The sequence below is a fragment of the Sceloporus undulatus genome, unplaced genomic scaffold, assembly GCF_019175285.1.
Source record: "Sceloporus undulatus isolate JIND9_A2432 ecotype Alabama unplaced genomic scaffold, SceUnd_v1.1 scaffold_16, whole genome shotgun sequence".
NCBI classification, from domain to species: Eukaryota; Metazoa; Chordata; class Lepidosauria; order Squamata; family Phrynosomatidae; genus Sceloporus; species Sceloporus undulatus.
In genome coordinates this window covers 4,235,589-4,257,890 of record NW_024802938.1, presented here as the reverse complement: position 1 = coordinate 4,257,890, position 22,302 = coordinate 4,235,589, and the positions used below count along the sequence as shown (strand labels likewise).

At 37.9% G+C, this 22,302-nt stretch overlaps 1 protein-coding gene across 1 annotated transcript in view; it reads left to right on the top strand.

The window, feature by feature from the left end:
• The window catches only part of LOC121917392 (dual specificity protein kinase TTK-like), a 60,545-nt gene that overhangs the window by 19,887 nt on the left and 18,356 nt on the right, over window positions 1-22,302 (top strand). The window contains exons 4-14 of the mRNA XM_042443335.1: window positions 1,128-1,234; window positions 3,545-3,688; window positions 9,842-9,935; window positions 10,027-10,108; window positions 10,462-10,562; window positions 12,557-12,644; window positions 16,249-16,372; window positions 17,343-17,521; window positions 18,204-18,373; window positions 19,159-19,285; window positions 20,449-20,541. Of these exons, the coding sequence (XP_042299269.1) occupies window positions 1,128-1,234; window positions 3,545-3,688; window positions 9,842-9,935; window positions 10,027-10,108; window positions 10,462-10,562; window positions 12,557-12,644; window positions 16,249-16,372; window positions 17,343-17,521; window positions 18,204-18,373; window positions 19,159-19,285; window positions 20,449-20,541 (1,309 nt within the window). The remainder of the gene's footprint in view (window positions 1-1,127; window positions 1,235-3,544; window positions 3,689-9,841; window positions 9,936-10,026; window positions 10,109-10,461; window positions 10,563-12,556; window positions 12,645-16,248; window positions 16,373-17,342; window positions 17,522-18,203; window positions 18,374-19,158; window positions 19,286-20,448; window positions 20,542-22,302) is intronic.

Sequence of the window (22,302 nt, the reverse complement as noted above, 5' to 3'; positions counted from 1 at the left end):
TCAAATATCAAACCTTGATTTTCCATTTTTTTTATAAGAGACACCATTTTGCTATGTCATTATATTTAATGGGACTTGAGCATACACGGATTTTGTTATACGTGGGGGTTCTTCGAACTAAACCAAGGGTTCACTGTATTTAGTTAATAGCTGCTGTTCCTTGCCTGATTGTAGCTGTTTCCTTTCAATAGCAGCCTCCTCCATAGTTTGCCATGGCTCTCCAGCATAACATCGTTACTGTCTCTTAATAGAGGACACTCTTGTCTGTTTTCATTCTTTGGCATGGTAGTTGTCTATACATGTGGAGAAGTTGGTGGATAGACTCATTGAAGGAAGCCATAGGCCTGAGTTTCTAAGGCCTGAACAGCATTAATAACGGTGTTTCATTCACAGAGATGCCACAGATCAAAGCAGACTTGATCCCACATAGCAACAGTAACAGTACATGGGGAAAATTGGGTTACATTGAAATTATAGTTAATAATTTTAAAATTGTTTTATAGCTACTTATTATTGTATTAGTATATCTCTGCACCATATCTGTAAGGTAGCTTTCTAGCATTCCAAAAATCTGAACTAACCTGCCGGAGGAGATCCGTCACATAACATCTTTAGAGGCCTTTAAGAAGGCAATAAAAATGGATCTTTTCCAGCAGGCCTTCCCTAACTGACCTCCCCGGAATGTTTTCTCCCTTTGCATAGCCATTCCCATCGGACTGTGATCGTGATTGATTTTATTGGGAGCATTTTATTGAGAATTGTTGTTTTAACATTTTGGGGTGGGAGGGAGTTTTAGAGTGGTTTTGCTATGTTTTTACTTGTGACTTGCTGTGTAGCATTTTTATTGTTCTTTTGTTTGTTGTTACCCGCCTCGACCCAATACAGGGAGAGGCAGGATACAAATAAATATTGTTGTTGTTGTTGTTGTTGTTGTTGTTATTAGATCCGCCTTTGTAATATTTAATACAATGTTGTTGTGAAGTGGTAGCAGTCAGAATGGCAGTTGTAGTGGAATGTACTTTTCCAGAACTTTACCCCCTTAATACAGCATTCACGGTCGTCAATTCTGCTGTGCTCCTTTTTTATTGACACATTTTCTTCCTGTATGTATCATCATTTCTTTTCAGTATTGAAGAACCAGAAGAGGCTCGTGATCAGTTCCATCTTGCTAGACTGAATTGCAAGAAATTTGCTTTTGTCCACATAGCCTTTGCACAGTTTGAACTCTCACAAGGTATGTAGAAACAAATTTGCTTGCCAGTTATTTGTCCATCCTCACTGTATATCTACAGGCCATTTTACCTTTTACAATTTTACAGGCCATTTTACAATTGCATTGGTTTGATACTTCTTAGAAAACAGTGTTGATTCCCAAGAGCAGGAGTGGGCAACAGTGATTCTCCAGAATCTTTTGACCTATAATTTCCATTAGTTTGTAGATAGCATAGTAACAGATGAAGAATTGGGACACTTACAGTCCAAAAACATTAGAGAGCCACAGTTGCCCACTCTTGCTTTAATAGAATACTGAATATATTCCCACAATATTTTTGATTTTCCATTGATTCTTAGAATTTATACCATTATGATCTTCTGTCAGGGCCAAGATCCAACATAATAGTTACATATGCAGCCCATAAAAAGAGGAACATTTTCTTCCTCATTCTTTCTGCACTTTTGTGTGGTGCAAAAGAAAGCTCAACCCCCCCCCCCAAACTCTGGAGCACATATCTGTGGTTCATGGGGGGTGTGTCAGCATGCAAGAGAAAAGGGACATTATTCTGTCAGAAACAGTGGGATCTAGTGAAAGTACATAATTCTATCCTGACCCAGGCCTTATCTTGGTACCACAAGATAGACAAGTGCTGTGGTTTGATTATCGTCTTAGAAATACATTTGAAATTTAAATAGTTATGTCATGCCTATTCTCATAGGACATTACAAGATTTGTACTCTGCTGTAAAATTCAGTCAGATTTGCAACTGATTACTTCTCATTTTTCCTCTGGATAGTGGCGTCTCTGTGTGTGTGTGTGTGCGTGTGTGTGTGCAAACCGCACCAGGTGGCACTCTAAGGAGGTGTGTGACACAACTGCTCCTGAAACACCTACCTTTTGAGAGAAATGGGCTGTGGCATTCATTTGCTTCCCTTTAGAATGCTTTAAGAGATGTTGGGAGTTGGGTGAAGCTCAGTGGGAGGAGAAAGGAGAGGCCCCAGAATTTTTATAATTTAAAATTTCAATAAAATTTTAAATTTTAACTTTAAAAAATTAATTTTTTTAAAAAAAATTCTTTAAAAATACATTTACACCAAATCTTCACTATGTATATGTAAATACATTTAGGTTGTGCATATGATATTGTAATTTGAAGGTATAATTTTTAATTTTGCTAATTGTTTCTGTCACAACTATTAGCATTATGTTCAGTGGTATGTGGGAATTACAACTTACGAGTAACATTAGCACAAAAAAGCATTGCTAAGGATTCTGAATGGTGTTAAATGAGAAGGAGGTCAATGGGGGTGGGATGACACCATGAGTTACCCCACTGGGTGACACCAAGCCTTGTGACGCCACTGCCTCCAGAGACACAGATACTTGAGCAGTTGAGTCAACTCGACTTAAATGTGTTTTATTTTCTCTTTGGGGCAATAGAATGTGAAATAGAGCTTTTCTACACATGTTCAACCCTTATGTCTGAAAAAAGCCAACTTGTAATTTCCCTTCCTATTCAATCCCTTACTGTCCTTCCCTCACCCTGCATTTTCAAATAACTGTCTTCTTTCTAACTAGTAAACCATCCCTTAGAATATGGGAACAGAAGTAGGCTGTATATTTTTGGATCAGAAGAATAATTGGAAGAAAAATTAAGGCTTTGGGCGAGTGGCCTTAGACACGGGATCTCTTTTGGAACACACACACACACACACACACACACACACACACACCTCATCCCTCATAAAGGAAATACTGTGTATGGTGGAGCCCCATTGAAAATGATAGGATTTGTGCCTATGGCACAGCACAGCATGTGTGTCATTCCCTTTTCTGGAGTGCAGCTTTCAGCGTAAACTGAAATGACGTGGGCACACTGTATTTTTAAGAAGGTTGGAAACTGTCTTCATGTGACAATTCTTACTAATGATTATTTGTGGATTTGCAATTTGTATTCTGTATTTCAAAGTATCTAATACTGTGTTTTTAAAAGTATAATCATTCTAAATTTGAATTAACTAGTGGTCGGTTGCATGCTTAATTTAATGAAAATCCTTTAGTTAATTGTCATTTCATGGCTTAAGATGTATTTCCAATGTTTTTATTTACATGATTCTTAAAATTATCATTTGTAACTGAAGAAATAACAGCCACAACTGTCTGAACACTTGTGTACACTACTAGATTTTGCTCTTGGAAGAAATCATTCCATTAGTTTGCCTAATTCTAGGCCTTCTGGCTTTACTACATTGGCTCAAGCAATGCAAGTTCTTCATTAATTTTCTGTACTACAGGAAAGCAATGTCCATAATTCTCTTATTTCACTAGGAAATGTAAAAAAGGCTAAACAGCTGCTTGAAAAGGGTGTGGAATCTAGAGCCTTACCACTAGAGATGTTGCAAATTGCTCTAAGAAACTTAAGCTTACGCAAAAAGCTCCTGCTTTCTACTGAGGAAAAAGAAAATTTATCAGGTGAGTCATACAGTAAAGGAGATTTTGTGATTTTTAAAAAAAATGAAAATTAAAGGATTTATGTATAGTATACTTGCTTGGCTTTCAGGTTAAACTTTAGTGTGCAAAAATATTGCTGTGCAGGCATGTATATGGATTTTATGTCACAGTGAACATTACAGACATGCCCTATAGTTTGAAAAAATATATGTTCTCATAAACATCTTGGCTGTATTTGTTTAGAGAAATTGTTCACCATTTTAATTTCTTCACAGAAAAGTAATTTAACTGGACTAAGATTCACTTAGGGATGTGGTGGTTTAGTTGTTAAGATGCCATTTCTGACAATCAGAGGTTTGGCAATTCGAGCCCCGAGTGCTGCATGATGGGATGAGCTCCTCTCACTAATTCCCAGCTTCTGCCAGCCTAGCAGTTTAAAAGCATGCAAATGCAAGTAGATAGGTACCACTTTAGTGGGAAGGTACCAGCATTCAGTCAGTCATGCTGGCCACATAACCACCGGAACAGTCCTTGGACGATGCTGACTCTTCGGCTTAGTAACAGAGATTAACACAGTCCCCTACAGTTGGTTATGATTAGACATTCATGTCATGGGACTACCTTTACCTTTACGCTTTCACTTTATTGTGCACAAAGCTTTGTTGCTTAAGCATATTGTCAAATACAATGTAAAAATCTCAGCTAGTATGTATCATCAGTGGCCAGGAATAATTTATTCTATGACATCACCAACATGGGTCCAAGACACACTACAAAAATAATCCAGTTAGAGACTCCTTGAACTGCCCTGGCTCAGTGCTAGGGAATACTGGGAATTGTAGTTTGTTGTAGCACCAGAGCTCTCTGACAGAGAATGCTAAATGTCTCACAAAATTACAGTTCCCAGAATTCTCTAGCATTGAGTCAGGGCAGTTAAAATACTCTCAAACTGGATTATTTCTGGAAATGTGAACCAGAAAAAAGGGTGGGCTCCTTAGCCCATTTCTGGCTTCACATGAAGATGGAGTAGTAGGTTTTCTGCATATGCCATTCTGTTACCATGCTCTTATTCTACTTGAGCAAAAATGGTGGAAAGGCTGGAAAGGGTAAAGTTAGTAATTGTGTCTACTTGATATCTGTATGTTGGATCACATTAAATAGACTGGGGCAGTTCAGTTCTCCTAGGTGAATATGTAATATGCATTCACATACAGTTCTTGAATATGTTTAGTACATAACTAAAAGATATGAGCTCAATATTTATATTCAGTCATACTCAGGCTGTGTAGATCATGCTATTAACAAGGGAGCACACAGTTCACTAAATTGTTGATCCATTTCTAGGTACAGTTCAAAGTTCTGGTTATGACCTATAAACCTTTGTACATCTCAGGTCCAGGTTATCTGAATGACCAGATTCTCACATTTGAGTCTTTCCATGTTTTGTGATCTTCTGGGAATGTCCTTCTCTCTGTCCACCATCCTCAGCTATATGTGGTGGGAACATAGAAACAGGTCTTTTGTGGTTGCTTCCAGCACCTGGGAATCCTTTCCTAGAGAGGTTAAACCAGTGCCCTCCTTCCTATCATTCTGTAAGCAAGTAAATGCCTATTGAGACAGGTGAAACAGCTTTGAGAACTGATTAATGCATTTAATTTGCATTTAATTGCTTTTGCTTCTATTCATAGTTTAGTTACATTTTTAACTTTGATATGTTGTGATTTTTAGCTGTATTTGTTTTATAAACTACCTTGAGTCTCAGACTTGATGATTTAAAGTAATTATAACTGCATGTACTGAGAGAAGCTAGATTCTATATAAATTATGCAAGCCTGATTTGTCATTTGCCTACCTCAGAAGAAATAATAATAATAATAATAATAATAATAATAATTTCTACCCCACCTCTCCAATAAGATCAAGGCAGTTACTCTTCTTAACTTTGCTACTCTTCTTAACTAATTCTCATCATGATACTCATGGCTAGAGTTAAGGACTTATAAATGGCACTGAAACCTGGCTCCAACCACTGGATCCTTTGTTCAGTCTACATAGCAGCTTATGATATTTTTAGTCCAGTGACTGTGGCATTGCCTAAATGTTTCCAAACTTGTTTCTGTAGCCAAAAGACCTACAAAAAGCTGAATTCTGTACTCTTTAATACAGAGAACATCTTTTTCTGTTGAATTTCCCCATACATCAAAAAATGAGAATACTATCCATTATTTGGATTGATAGGAAGAATCCATGCACTTGGGCTATTCCTCAAGGCAGGAGTCCAAAATTCTTTTCTGTTAGATTTGTTCACTCCATTGCTTGCTAGTATTTATTTCCTGCCCTGCCAGCTAGGTGCGTTTTCCTTAATCTCACATTTAAATGCTCAAATTAGAGTTAGGCAATTACAAAATGTTAGAAAATCTTAAAAAGCACAAGGTAATAGAGAACGAGGTGAACAAAGGGGATGCTGCTTCTATTCAAGATAAAACAAAAAAGAAAGCCACACTAGGCTTGGAGGTGAGCTTACTGATTGTCACCCAACAGCTCATGCCTCCAGAAATTAATAAGAATATTCAGTGACAGATGTTGGTTACTGTCAGTGGGTATAAGGAAAAGGCAACTTTAAAGAGAATTTTCATTACATTGAGTTTTAGCAACTTTTCCTCCACTGAAAAAGAAAAGAGAAAGAGAGACAGGATGATTTCATGAGACAAAGAGGTTAAGAAGCCTAAAAGATATAAAGTGTGTAATGCTGTTAGACATGAGTTTCCTCGTAAAGCAGTATTTGGAATTCAAGTTTCTGAAAAAGAGGTTTTCTGATGTGAAGTCAAAGGCTATCACGGCCAGCATCCGTAGTTTTTTAATGAGCTTTTCAGGGTATCAGGCCATGTTCTAGAAGAGTTTATTCCTGATGTCCCAACTTCCTGGAAGATGAATTGAAGCACCTAGACTGGGTTCTGGTTACTCCAGAAGGGCTGCCAGACCCAGAAAAACCCATGGGAGTGAAGACAAACAACCACCCAAAGGGAATGTATTTTATCATACATCAAAGGAGTCACAGACAGAATAAGGAAACTGTTGTGGAAACACAACCTCCAAATGGTCTACAAACTGACCAAGAAAATCCAGCAAATGCTGTGCTCAGTGAAGGACAGGAGAGACCTTTTCATGGCTGCAGGAATTTACTGGTTACCATGCAGCTGCAGAGATGTCTACATAGGGATCACCAAACATAATGTTCAAACATGAATCAAGGAATATGAGAGACACTGTAGACTAGATCAGCCAGAAAAAGCAGCAGTAGTAGAACATGTTATAAACCATCCTGGGCATAAAATGTTGTTAGAAAGCATTGTAATTCTGGACCATGCCAACATCTATCAGGTCAGAATGCACAGGGGAGCCATTGAAATCCATAAACACCTGGACAACTTCAACAGGAAAGAAAAAACACTGAAAGCAAACAAAGTTCTTCAGGACTGGTAGCCAGACTTTGTTTACTTTCAGTGTTTGTTTGTTTTCTGTTGAAGTTGTCCAGGTGTTTATGGGTTTCAATGGCTCCCCTGTGCATTCTGACCTGATAGTTGTTGGCATGGTCCAGAATTTCTTCAGAACACCAAAGTCATGACTCAGCAAATGCAAATGAAAACCACCCAGGGTGAGGGGTTTTTCCCAGCAGACAATAGATCATTAAGTAAATGGACACCCTGTAGGCCTTACCATTCAACAACAGAACTATACATAGATTAACATGCAAATCACCTCCTCTCAGCCAATAGTGTATATACCCCACTGTCTTCCATTCCAGCATTCTCTGGAGATGCCAGCCACAGCTGTTGGCAAAACGTCAGGAATAAAATTCTTCTAGAACACAGCCTCATAGCCCGAAAAACCCACAAAAAACTAAGGAGCTTTTCTCTTGACTGCTTCAGGGCACCATGTTAGAAACACAGATTTCTCAGGCATACAAGTAATTTGATTGGTCAGTCAAAAGTAGCCTTTGTACAGTAGCAGCACTTTACTAGCAGCACAGAAAGGAGTCAGGTTGGGGAAAATGAAATGTGTGGATACCTCTTAGCTTATTTAATGGTGTTGACGTTGAGTGTGCCACACCATCAATGCATGAATCCATGCATGAGTACTGATTACACAGCAACCCAATTATATTTCTGATCGCCAATCCATGAGGCAGTACATAGAGAAATTCTGCTTTTAAGACTAACAATGAATTTGTATTAAATCCAGTGGACCAACCAGTGAATTTGACTGCAGTGAATTTTAATGATGAATTACTTATTACAAATGAATTTAAAGAACATGATTCAGTCAAAAAGGGTATTCAATATGAATTTGTTAAATAAGGAAATATTTAAAGCTGCTCCAGACAATGAAGCTGAAAGTGCACAAGCACCGAATATGTTTCTAACATGGTACCTTAAATCAAAGCAGACAAGAAACAGAAAGTGAAACAGTAATAAAGATAGTAACAGGAAGACAATAACAGGTTGTGCAGAACTCATCAGTAAGAAAAGAAAGAAGTGCACAAAGAAGATAAAGCATGTGGATGAGGATATCACTGTTGAATCAGACAGAGGAGGATTTTGAGGAAGCAGATACAGTGCATCAAACACTTGATAGCAGTGTAGAGGAGAATCCTCAGATGTAGTTTCAGATATGGAAAGTGCAATACACAACCTATTTGTGTATTGCACTTTCCATATCTGAAACTATTCGCCGCTTTGATCAGGTTTTGGAAAAGCGAGATACAAATAAACTTTATTATTATTATTATTATTTAGAGTTGAGGAGTTTAGAGGTGTATTGAAGAGGGTGATGCAACATTAGGTTTAGAAGGGGTTTGGCATGGAATAGATCAGGAAACTGACAATGCTGATCAAATAGTAGCAGCAGTTTTAAAAAGACCATTACCAAAATCAGAAATCCCGTTACATATTCAGATGAGTAATGCATTTAGAATGAGAGATCCTATTAAATACTAAGACTGATAGTTTAGTAACTATTTATCTAGAACCTACTGTATATACTCGACTATAAGTCGACCTCATATATAAGTCGAGGGCAAGTTGTGGGGCCAAAATTCTGGATTTTGATATGGCCCATGGACAAGTCGAGGGTAAGACTTAGGCACATATAATAAAGGATGAAGTAACAGAAAACAATTCCAAAGAACTTACAAAATTCTAGCATAACTATTAGTGCATATACTAAAGGCTGGGTAGATGAAAGAGTAGGATGGAGTCAGTGCTTCTAGGGCAGATTAAATTCTTGCCTTTCACCGTGTGTGTGTGTGTGTGTGTGTGTTCAAATGCAGTAGTTACATTGACCCATGGATAAGTCGACTCAGGTTAGTTGGGTCAATTTTTAAACCTAAATTTCTAGATTTATACATGAGTATATACAGTATTTATTCAAAAAGAGATAAGAGATATGGAGTTCCTGAGCCATGGAAGTGAATGTAGGGCTGAAGCAGTACTAAAGAAGGCCCATAAGGCTTCAGCTTTAATGATCAGAAATTCTACTGCAACTTCAGTATTTGCCAGGGCAGTGATACTCTGGGTGCAGGATATTATGGATTCCCAGCAGCACAGGGGACATAAATTACATAAGTCCCTTAACAAAATTCAGGAGGTCTTGCACCATGGCAAGATAGGCAAGTATAGATGGGCATTGATGAGACTTAGCAGTATGCTGCCTCGGTCAGTAGGGTGAATATGTGTCAGCAGCACCCACCTGATGTTTTTGGGGCTTGGGAATGAGTGGATTGCTCCTCATATCAATCCAGAAAATGAGCGGTTCATACGTACTGTGAACGATCATAGGAGGAGCAATCCACCCTCTTCCAAAAGGTGTCTGCATAACTTTAAAAGAAAACCAGACAAAATGTGGTTGGGTTTGGAAAGGCTATAAAAGTAAACTGGTAAGCAAGGGATGGATCTGACTGAACTGAAATTTGGATGCCTGCCAAGTCAGCTGGCGCATAAGGAATAACCCAAGAGTGTGTGGTTTGTTCCTTCTATCATCCAAGAATAATCATTCATGGTAGGTACCAACCATTCAACTTCATAGTTTTGTTCAACTTTTAAAATAATCAATTTCTGATACTTTTATTATGACTAAAATAGTATGTATGTCTCCTAATAAATTATGTACTTACAGCTTCAAGCTCTCACAATATAGTTGGAAATGTCCTGAATAGAAAAAACAATATTGCTTCTGAGATTTCTGCCAATATTCCTAACTTTTGCCCTGGGTAAGTAAATTAAAGTACTGTATTGCATAGAATTCTTCTTGTGCTCTCAGCTACCTTGGTACAAATGAAAAGTTAAACTTTTCTTCTTTAGGCAGAAAAATAATTCTCCTCAAGAGGGTGAATTGGTCCTGAGTGGACGCAACCCCCTGAAGCAACTAAACAAATCTAACCAGGTAAATACATCTTTATTTGTGTTATAGCTATTGGACTGTGTCCAACATCAGGCTGCTGCAGAAAGTACAGCAGTAGGCAGTGTTTTTTAGTAGTTACCCAGGTACTAAGAAAACAATGAGCTGAACTAGCACAAGCAGTACATAAACTAGTAAGTTGTACAGTGCCTTGAAGAAGAACTTGTAAAGAAGCTTGTGAAAAGGCTTCAATAAGTCGGAACAAAATTTTGGGTTTGACATTTGTGCAAAGATGAAAATGGTTCCAGCAAGTGGCAGAAACATTGCACTTTCCACTAAAGAAATTACACCCTACTTTACAAACGTACACATTACAGTCATTATGTTTCAATGTTTAGATGTGCACCTTTGGAAGAGTTCCTGTCAAATTAGTATGTGACAGTGAGAGTGATGATACAGATGATTCTCTGAAGAAGGATATTCCTCCTTTTACCAAAAGGTATAGTTATACTGAGCTTACTAAATAGCTGCAGAGAGTATCTTTTGTCCTCTCAAAAGCTGCATTCACCTTGGGGACCTTACATTTGTTTGCTAATACTTACACCTAGAATGTATTTCTAAGCAAAACGCGAACAAAATCACTGTGCTTATTTGCCGTCTGCCCTCAAGCCTGTTTTATTGCCCTCAGCTTCCTGGAATACTAGTGAGTAAAATGGGCACAAGATAACTGGACAAGGGTACTCATCGCCTTTTTCATTTTGCCATTTCAAAGCAATACCAGGACAAACAATATGATGAAATGTTCTTGGCCCGACCAAGAAGGAAATTACCTAGAGCAGTAGTCCCTAAACTTTTTTGGGCTACCACCCCCTTTCCTTTTGCATGACAACCCTAGCACCATTGCCCCCTATTTCTTGATATTAGATCTAGTGTTTCTGCAGTAGTCTACTTCACCCATGCTGAGCTTGCCACTGTTCCTCCACTTTAGTCTATCATTTTTGAATACAGCAGTGGTAGTGAACCAGGCCTTCTCCTCCCTCTTGCCTGTGCCAGCCTTGCAGCAAAGGCCAGTGCAGGTGAGGGGCTTTTTAGTCACTGCTGCTTCCAAGTTGACTAGGTGTAAAAAGTGAAACTTATGCCTGATGAGGAAAGACTCTCAGTCCTTATCCAGGTTGGATAGGGGGGCAACCAGCTTCTCACTTTTCTCCCTGGCGAGGAAGAACTCTCAGTTCGAGAGAGGTGAAGGGCTCTTTCAAAGAATTGACCCTAGCTGCTACTGCCTCTCCTTCCCCAGAGATGTGCATTCCTTATATAGCTTCAGGCTGTTCCACCCTCCCCTAGTACATAAACATTGTTTCTTCTGCTATCTCTTCTCTTGGCCTGTCCCACAAAAGAAAGTAGGAGGAGTGGTGCAGCTCTAATCTGCCAGCTATGTCCTAGCAAATCTCACAGAGCTTAAGGAGGGCCCCAAATGTGCCACCAATTCACCACCACCACCACATATAGCCTAGTTCCTCATCCCCACCATGGTCTTAAAGGCTGCTGGTTTTCTTTGCCTTTCTTGCCTGCCAATACTTTGACTGAAACCCACCTGGCACCCCCTTTGTCCTCACTGCCCCCTCCCCCCGGATTTTTTTCACCATCCCCAGAGTGGTCAGCATTCTGATTAGTGTTCAGACATTTCAGCACCCACTTGGATGACAGCTCCTGTCTAGCCAACTAGTCATTAATTATAAACCCAGTGCATTCCTGGGATATCTCTTGTGTCTCAGCAATTGTTTTAGCTGAGATACTTTGATCTGTCAAAATCAAATCATGAACACGTTCAACAGTTGCAGGAACTGACACTGTTGAACGCTTCCCAGACATTGCTGCATCTTCGATCTCAAAATCTCCACACTGGAAGTTGGCACACTACTTCTTCACAGTTGAGTATGACAAGCACTTGTCACTCATTGTTTGCATCATACTTTCATGAATTTTCTTTGGTGTTTTCTTCTGTAGGAACAGGAACATCATGATGATCGGGAGTTTAGCAGTTGAAAATTCCACACTTTTCATTGACATGGTTCTATCAATGATGTGAATTTTTTTTAGAAATTAGAGCTATGACTGCAAATTGGCAGTTTACAATATAAAAGAACATTCTTTCAAGCTACAGTGCCAAAATTATGCTCAGATTTTGGAAGTGGGTCAGGTGAAGAACTTTTCAGTACCCCCTCCTATTAATAGTATTTTCATCTGCCTTATAAGTCACTGGGAAATTTCACTATTTTTTCTTGTTTTTTCCTAATGGAGTCTTCTAATTGTTATAAGCTGTTAAAATATAATTTCAAATCACCTTTTATAATATTGTGTCATGTAAAATAGATTTCCTTTAAAAAAAGGCTATTCATTTGTATTTGGTTTGTTTTCCACACTAAACTCTTAAGTGTCATTATTTTTACATTTGGGACTTTGTTTTAACCATTTATCAATGTTTTGATAAATCAGGCAAATATCTAGTACCAGTCTGAATCATTTGCCATCATATGAAACAAAATCAAATGGAAGTGAGTCATATCTGCCACAGAATGTGAAGGTAATTTAAATTGCTTAATATTAATAGTTGTTGGTGTGAAGATTGTATATGGGTAATGGAGAAGAGCTATTTGATTTTGAAGTTTAGTGACATGACGAAATATAAGTAGGGCTTATATTTACAAAGTTTTTGAGTCTCTTTATATTCCTACAAATTCTTGATTATTCATCATACAGTATAGTACATGATGGTGACTCCATGTATTTTAAAAATGTGTAGACATGTATCACGGCATCTTCAACATAAAGCACAAGACAGTGTTTTTAGTGTTACATGAACAAGCCTGGAAAAGCCTTATATCTTTAGAATATACCCTCTCATCTCTACCTTGGTGTATCCATGAGAACAGCAGAAGCTTTTCCTTTTGTTTTTAACCAACAATAATTTAGCATTGTCATAATACTGACAAATGAGAGGACCTATATACCCTAATGGCACCTGTCTGATTTTGGAAGCTAAGCAGGGTCAACTCTAGTTAGTACTTGAGTGGCGGACTGCCAACCAGTACTGGGTGCTGTAGGTCATATTTCAGAGGAAGGAACTGACAAAACCTCCTCTGAGTATTCCTTGCCTGGGGAAACCCTATGAAATTCATTAAGGCACAGGTATGTGTGCACGCACACAGAGGTAGCCATATTTATAGTTTATTGAAACAACCAGTTCTAAAATGTAGTTTATGAACCTGGATTTTTTTTTTCAGAAAACCATAGCTAATCTTAACTATATGGTCTAGATTTAACACCAAGTGCTAGCATCAACATTGCCAATTTTCAGGGAATTCCCTGGAATCTTGGGAATTTAATTAATTTCTTTCTGGGGGTTTTGACTGAATATTCCGGTAAATATTGGGGAATTCTTGTAAAACATTCTGGGGAATATCTTCAAGGCTTGTTGGCAACACTGGCTAGCATATCATCATGGAGAGAACTCCATAAGACAAAATATGTGAGTTGCTTAAAATTCCACTTTTGAAATCTTTGATTTAGAATGCATTACAGTATATGCTGTTTCTGTCATAAAGTTCTTTGATAAAGTATATCAAGTGAGTTAAGGAAATGGGAGAAATTATTACTGCAATTTACAAACCACAGTTTAAAGTGGGGAAAAAATAGCCTGTGAGTAGGTTGACGTTTAGCTTGTTTCTGCTCATCATACTGGGCAAAGTATGACCTGTGGACTTCAAATGGCGAGTAGGACCTGTTTTAGCTTTATTGACTAATGAATAGCGTTCCCTCAGCTTTTTAAAGGCTTTTACTGGAAAGGAGAGAAAGTGTGTGCTGCTTTCTGATTTCAGTCAGAATATTATGTCTATACAAGAATGCAAATGTTTTTAAGCCACCCTTCTGGATCAAGCCCACTCAGGTTAACAGTTGAATGGATTTTTTATTTCCCTTTGTTATTTCAAGTTCCTCCAGTATTCTTCCATAGTGGAAAAAACAATGTTGGTGTTGGTTGTATCAGTGTTCCTTAGTCTCAGTGATACTTTCTCCATCTCATTTTCAGCCTTTACTTTGGCTGTGTGGAGTCATACTTTTTTCTCTCTATTTCCAAGATGAAAAACCTCAACCTGCCCTTTTGGATGCTTCTAACCTTTGCCTATTTTTCTAACCTTATTAGTAAAATGTGAAACACAGTTTGTGTCTTTTGTGTGCTTCCTGTTGCACCTCATTCTCAGCAACATTTGTCTGCATGAGTGAAGATATTACAGAATATGTAATGTTGTGTAATTAAGGGCATGTTTGTAACCTTGAAACAAGTGATTTGTGTAAATCAGGGATGGGTAAAGTGTGTCCTTCTAGATGATGTGGGACTGAAACTCCCAACATCCTTCATCATTAGCCATTGTGACCAAGGTTTCTAGAATTTGTAGGCTAATGACATCTAGAAACCTGTACCTGGCCCACACATGATATAAGTTATTGACTGTGGCTTTACAGCCTTTTAATTTTGGTATTTAAAGAAATGCTCTTCAATATAGATTTTTAAAACATCCCAAATAACTTGTGTTGAACTACACAAGTTATTTGGGATGTTTTTAAAATCTGTATTGAAGAAAATTTCTTTAAGGACCAAAAGAAAAGTTGACAGTAAAGCAAAAACAAACAAACAAAACAACCCCATCCTCAAAAAAACCCAACCCCCCCTAAAAACTAAAAATTCTGAAATATGAAGTCCCAATTTAATGATCTAACTTTCTTCTAGTAGGGTATCCAAAGTATTTTACATTATATTCCTGATTATTGCAATACTTCCATATATTTATACTTGTATGGCAGCTGAACTTGTCAGATGGTTCATCTAAATGGTGCTTAGGATAGGAGTGGGGAATATGTGACTCTCCAGATGTTGTTAGAATGCAGTTCCCATCATTTCATTGCCAGTAATAAGAGATGATGGAATTTGCACCCCAGCAACATCTGGAGGGTCACACATTCCCTACTGTTGGTTGTGAGTATGGTTGAGTAAGGTGAGATGTAAACACAGCTCTTCCAGTATGCTCTAATCTTAGCTCATATACTATATTAGATCTTAGTGATCTGCAGCTCACTTAATTGTTTATATTCTATGGCTAACAACCACTTTTCACAGTACACTGATGTTGTGCATAAAGGAAGGCGATAAAATAGGGCTGGAGAAATTACAATCTGGGAACTGTGTTGCCATTCAAATTAGCTAGTGTGGTTTATCCACACAGGTTATAGAATGGTAGTATGTACAGATTTACTGACCTGGAACAGTGACTTTTAGTATGAGTAGGCCATATCAGGGCCACTTCTCTTTCAGTTCTGAAGCTAATGCTGCACTTATTCAAGATGTAAACACCTTTGTAGACTGTGACAGATAAATTGGTCTGAGATAAAATCAAAACCTTAGTGGTGTTTCTGGACTCTGAAACTTGGAGGCAATGACAAGACATATTCGAAGAAGACTGCAGTCTTAAAGGCAAGATGATTTTAGCCAATAAACACATAAGAAGATTTCAATTGAAAATTAAATTGAATTGAATGAGATTTCTAGCTCAGTTACTGATTTACTGTTCCCATGTGAGAAACATAGGTATAATAGCAGCCTACCCTGAAGTTGAAGGGGAAACTGCGGTTTGTCCTTAGCCTTTACAATAAGGCAAATTGGAAATGTGCATGAATGGTATATAAAATAAGCAACTAAGGGGCGAAACAGATGGTCAAAAAGAGCCGGCTTCCTGGCGGATTGGGAGCGTGACATTAGGACAACAGCATATCCCCACTCTGCCAGAATGCTGCATAGCTGACCGCACGTGCGGCAGATCCATGGCATTTTGACGGCATAGCATTTACATACCCTTCCCGGAAGAAACACTGAAGAAATGCTGTTGTGACGGCAAAGGTGCCCTTTCCTTGGTGCAAAAAGAAGCTGCTCCTTTTTGCACCAGGAAAAGGCCAGGTTGGGGGCTTGCCATGCCGTTGCAGTGGCCCCAATCCGGTGAGCAAAGTGGTGGCCAGAAGCTGCTCCTTACCTGCCATCTGTTTTGCCCTGAAATTAGTCAGTGTTAATAACATACTACAGTTTTATCTGTATCTTGGATTATTTTGACCTTTTAAAAAGTTTTCTCCTTTTTATGTAGTGTTTGCCAAGCAGAAATCTAGTAGAACCTCACTTGTCCGATGATGAGAGCTTGGAAGCAGCTACCAGTTCATCTTTGACATTAAAAAATAAATATGATTCCAGTTGCACCATTAAAAGAAAAGGTTTGTTTTAACCTATGTATAGTGTTGGGCTTAAGAAAGGTGCTCTCTAGTAGGCTTCAAAGCTGATATTTGTGAATTCCTTTCAGAACTGGAGTGTAGAAGTATTCACAGCATAATCAGCCTAGTAGACAATAAGGTAAACCTGATAGAAGAACCAGAAGGAAATGAAGACTAAATTGTCACCCTTTGGTATTCTGTACAGTGCAATCTGTTTTAGTGCTGCCTTTTGTAGCCCTTCATCTTTTCCAGGCTCAGATGGGGCATTTCTCCCCCCCCCCCCCCCCCGGTGACTGGACAGTTTATTGGGAGGGGATCAGTTGGGGTCCAAAAATATTGGAAGTACTTCACTTGATACCCAGAAATGGCCAACATCATGCACCAGAAGTTTTGGGTATGCTTAGGGCCATTTATGCTCCAATTATTTTGACTACCCCCCAAAATTGGGGAGGGGTTGCAGGAACTTTGGGTGGACACAAATGGCCTTGGTATGCGCTACCCTATCCTGGAGATAAACAAACAGGAAAACATTCAGGAATCATAAAAAAAGGCAGAGTTAAATCTGGTTGCAAGTCTCAAAGTCTTATTGAACTGATTAATATAACTAACATCTATGAAAGTCCATTGAATCAATGATATTTCCATAGGTGTTAAATCATAAACTAAATGAATCTACTCTAGTTGGGACTTACCTCTTAGCCTGTGGTCTTCAATATATTTTCTTGTTAACTACCCCATTTCATATTTTAGGTCTCCTGTTTCATAACTGGGGACATTTGCAAAAGGTCACTTTGCCAAATTCATCCCTCTTATTTTAAGGGTGGTTTCTAAAAAACCCAACATGTATTAGTCCATTCACCATAAGTCTTATGTATTCCTTGCCTGGTTCAGCTGCTTTTACTGACTGACTTTCTATGATATCCTACCAGGACCTCTACCATTTCTATGTTGATAACTAGTCAAATTGTTTCAGAAACGGAAGAACAACATGATGAGCCAAAGATCATAGAGTCAAACTGTCTAGAAAAGCAACTGCAGAATTTTGTTTCCAAGAGAGATGACCAAAAGGAAAATGAACAGTCCAAATTGCACTGTTTTCCATCGAGAAATAAATGGTCTCATCCTGAAGCATTGCATAACAGAAACTCAGAGGTGATCTTTAAAAAGTTTTTTTCAACTTAAATGAACTGGTACTTTTTTGATAATATTGTTGGTGTTAACAGTAGTTAATGAAATGTAAAAGCCCATCTTGACCTTCTGGGTTTACAGGCTGATGTAGCTACTGTGTATCTCTTCAAACTGTTAGCTTTGCACAGGGAGTGTACTAAACTGGATTGGATTTATTCCAACCATCCTTTTATTACATAGGAAGCAGCTGATATATAACTTTCAAAACTACACTTGAGAGAGAGGCATCATTAAAATGAATTAACAAACCTGATATTGACAACGTGTGATTAGCTGGCAAGTCATTTATTGTCTTATGGTCCTACACTTCTGTGTGAGGCTAGAACTAAATGAAAGTAGTATTGTGAAAATAATTGTTATAAAAATAGACTAAAGAAAGAAATAGCTTTGGAGCTTTTATTTAAGTTTGACATTTCATAATATCCTACTAATCAGTAGTATGCGTAATGACTTTATATAAATGCTAAAGGAATGCTTACTTTTGGCCAGATACCCAATAAACTTCACAAGACTAATGTGCAATATAATAATTACCTGGGAAACAATAAGTTATTAATTCTATTTTTTAAATATGGAATAATGGAAATATGTTTATATTGTATATATTCATTTGCAACCAGCTGATATCCCCCTCCCCATTTTATAGGGGAAAAGGTCAAGTTTTGAATGCCCAGCATTTCCAGTTTCTAAAAGATTATCACCACCAGAATTACCTTTGCAAAGATGTTCGCCACCAGAGACTGCTTCAAAAAGAAAAAGTCAGGCATATGTTGGCACAACACCTAGCAACAAAACCCTGCGTGATTATATAACCTGGTAATGCGTGTGTGGGTTTTTTAAAATTTTAATTAAAAATTAATAAATCTTTTTTTAAATTTTAAGTTTTGATTTTACATGTAGGCTTCTGTTGAAATTGGTTTTTCTAGAGTTTAACAAACTGTTACCTATTCTGTAACAGACAAAGAGATGATGCATTTTAATAATTGCATGAAATACGTTCTGTAAAAGAAAACAGAAGTGGGATATATCTCAGAGGTAATGTTAGCCTTCACATGAAAATGTTCTTTAAAATTTTGAAAAGCAATCAATAGTAAACATGTGGTCTTTAACAAAAGACATTCTAGAAATAGTTGTGGTTTAGCAAAGGTATAAGCTTTATATAAGCTTAAGTATCAGAGATTTTGTCTCATGGTTATTTTCAAGGTGGAAACCACTTCTGCTCACACAAGCCAAAGCATAAGAATTTCACTGATAGTCTCTATCCAGTTACATAGCCCCTCTGCACATAAAGTTGCTACTGGAACACTTCTTTTGTTCTGAACAGAATGGTTTGGAACAGAAACAGATATAATTCACAGGGCAGCAGAATTAGGAAAGCAGTCTCAGTGCCAATTAGGAGCCCCAACTTGTGTTAGCCGAAATCTCAGACTTAAATGAAGTAGACTACCTTTTTAGAGAACAAATTATAAAATGTTTCAAGCAAGCTTTAAAGTTTTACACTGAGCTTACACTGTTGTGCTTAGAGGAAAACAAATATATGAATAAAAAGGAGTGTAGCCCTGTCTGTACACAAGGATTGTAACAACTGATATTTCTGACAGTTTCAGTACTCCAGTCGTAACAAATGATTTTCTTCTTGCGGGAAGGGCAACCACACCGTACAACCAATTTTCATATCTGCCGCCTTGCACTCCAAAAACCCCTTTCCAAATGCAGACTGCATTACAGGTAATAATTTTCCAAAATAATTCCTTTTGAAAGTATATGATGAGATAATAAATTTTTTTAAAAAATTAAATAGATGTCATAACAACTCATTATTTTGGAGATGTAAGTAGTTAAGGATTATCTAACATAGATTCTAACTTGCGCTGATTTCAGAAATAGTTGTAGCTTTTCATTGACGAGTACCGTAACAGAAGCAAACAGGATGGTAGTGGTAGGCTTGATTCAACAATTGTGCAACATTTTAGAGCAGTAAAAGGAAACTTAATATATATTGCTATAGCTTAAGTTATTTGGGAAGTAAAAAATCTTAGCTAAGGAGAGCACAGGTGGTGGTATGAAGTTTTTGCTATGCACGGTGAGGATTGTTCTTTTTGATATTATTAGCTACATCTGTAGTTTGTGTTTGTTTTGTGCATCTATGTCTCCCTTCTATTCACAGAAGTGGTAGTTTGTGAACACAGGGTCCTTAAATCCTTCAGAAGCTCTCATGCATTTCCCCCTCTCCCCTTTTGTCCACTATACCATCTCATCCATTGTCAGATGCTAGGAGAAGCCTTTCTTATTGGACTGGATCTATTCCATCACCATAGTTCATATGTAAATTGGGATTTCCCAGTGTTACTGGCTTTCTTGCATTTTAGAGATACACAACTTTTTACCTTCCTGTTCCAAGATTGGCAGTACAGTGGTGCCTCGGGTTACGAAAGTAATTCGTTCCGCGGCCGCTTTCGTAACCCGAAAAGCCTTCGTAAGCCGAATTGCCATAGGCGCTAATGGGGAAAAGCCGCGTTTCGTGCGAAAAAGCCGAAAAAAGCACCAAAAATTTTCTTCTTAACCCGAAAAAACATTCGTAACCCGGAACAATGATTTCCAATGGGATTTTTTCGTATCCCGAAAATTTCGTAACCTGGGTATTTCGTATCCCGAGGTACCACTGTATTGTTCAGTAAATTGAGATAGTAGGTGTTGAAGTAAGTTTTTCTCTTAGCATGCAATATATAGGGATTTTCTTTTCCTATCAGGTGTCTTTGTACAAGATAATTTAATATCTTAACATTTTTAATGTGGTATTGTACGCATAGATCAGTAGAACTTCAGAAACATTTGAATGAAGCATTGAGGCAGTATCAAGAAGGCATCTAACATATATTCTTTTTATTCAGATTTCAGCTTCTGCACCACCAAATGAATGCATTGTTGTTAATGGAAAATGTTACTCTGTGTTGAAACAAATAGGCAGTGGAGGATCGAGTAAGGTAAAAATTTAAATGTGTAAGCCTTTCTGGGACAAAATGGGAAAGTAACATGAACAAGCAGTTTAGGCCTTAACAGCAGTAATAATCATAGATAGAAGATGACGAGGAAAATTGTAATCCTAAAAGGGAAGAAGACGTTGCCTCATCATCAGTGTTGGTGTCTCTTTGAAATTTTGAGGAAATAAAAATGAGGCCTGTGAGAGGGGATCTTTTAACCTTTGTATGCCAGTATTAACTGCAGAGAGACTCCAGTTTCAGTAAACCGAAAGGTTTTTATTTAGAAATGTGCAAGCTTGCATGCACACATACAAAACCAATGCAACCTTAAGAACCATACAAGGCTAACAGAAGATTGGATAGCGAGGAATTGGCATTTAAAGATGGCAATAATTAACAGTCTTGAAGAGGGACCCATGGTAAATGGAGTCTGGCTCAGATAGCATTTGAGAGTTAGACAGAGAGAATTGGACCCTCATCTGTTGAACAGAGCCCAGGTCTGTGAACAGCACCCCTATCTGTGGACAAAGTAGCTATGATTAGGGTGAATGTTTATATCCTGTTTCATACCTTCAACAGGTGCTTGTTACTACGACATTGTGTAACAAAAGCTAGATGATTTCCCCTTGGAATGGACAAGAGGAGCCAGATTGGCTGATGGCTTTAACGTTGTTTAGATTTTACAATTCATTGTATATTGATTTTTATGGAAATATTATGTGTATTGTTTTATTATTTTGGTTTTTGCAATGGCCATTGGCCAAAAGCAATAAAGATTTATTGATTGATTAGATTTGAGACAATCCCTGGATTGAACAGAAAGAGTAAATAGCAGCACAACATGAGGTGGGATGGAAGGTGGTCTTCAGCTGCTTTTGCGATGGGACTCCCTTTGTCTCTACTGCAAGAGAAAATGGGAAAAGCATGGGGAACTGATCAGCACACCCTTTTGTGTGTATTTTAATAGTGTGTGAGTCTCCCACATGTCCTTAGGTCCTTAGTATGATTCTTCGCATGTGTACTTTCCTAGTTTGTTCAGGTCATTGTGACCTTTCAAAAACATGCCCGATGATAGATATCAAATATGAAACCCCATATACAGTGAGAGGCTAATAATAATAACAACAACAACAACAACAAATTTATTATTATTATTATTATTATTATTATTAGCCCGCTTCTCTCTACAGATCGAGGTGGGCTACAATAAAAGATAATAATATAGGGTAGGCAATATAGGTTATCCTAAGAGAGTAAACTGAAATTCAGTTTAGACAGGGCAAAGTTGATAACAGCTTAGTGGGTTGGTTACAAAATTCTGGTTCTAGGTAGGCTCACTCACTCCCTGTAGAAGCTGGTTCATAGTGGGGGACTATTTCTAGACCTAATAAGGCCAGTTTTTTGTTTGTTTGTTTGTTTGTTTTTGACTTGGGAAGCTCTACATGGATTGGATTTTCATATCTCCCATTTGGAACCCATCAGGACTTTAAGATCAGCTGATGTAGTTTTTCTCTAGGTTGGTTTCCGTAAGGAAACAAGATCTTCTAATTATGGAATGAGCTTTCTTAAGCGGTTCATGTGTTTTTTATTGGTTCTTTTCAGAGACACTCAAAACTATTTTTATTCAGTCTTTTAGGAGTTAACTGGGATCAGCTGCAAAGCTGTATGCTTTACTTTTAGTCTGACTTTGTTCTAAACTGTGTTACTAACTGAGCTTGGATGTCATTCTAAACCAGAATTCTTGAGAATCCTGGCCTACAGTGT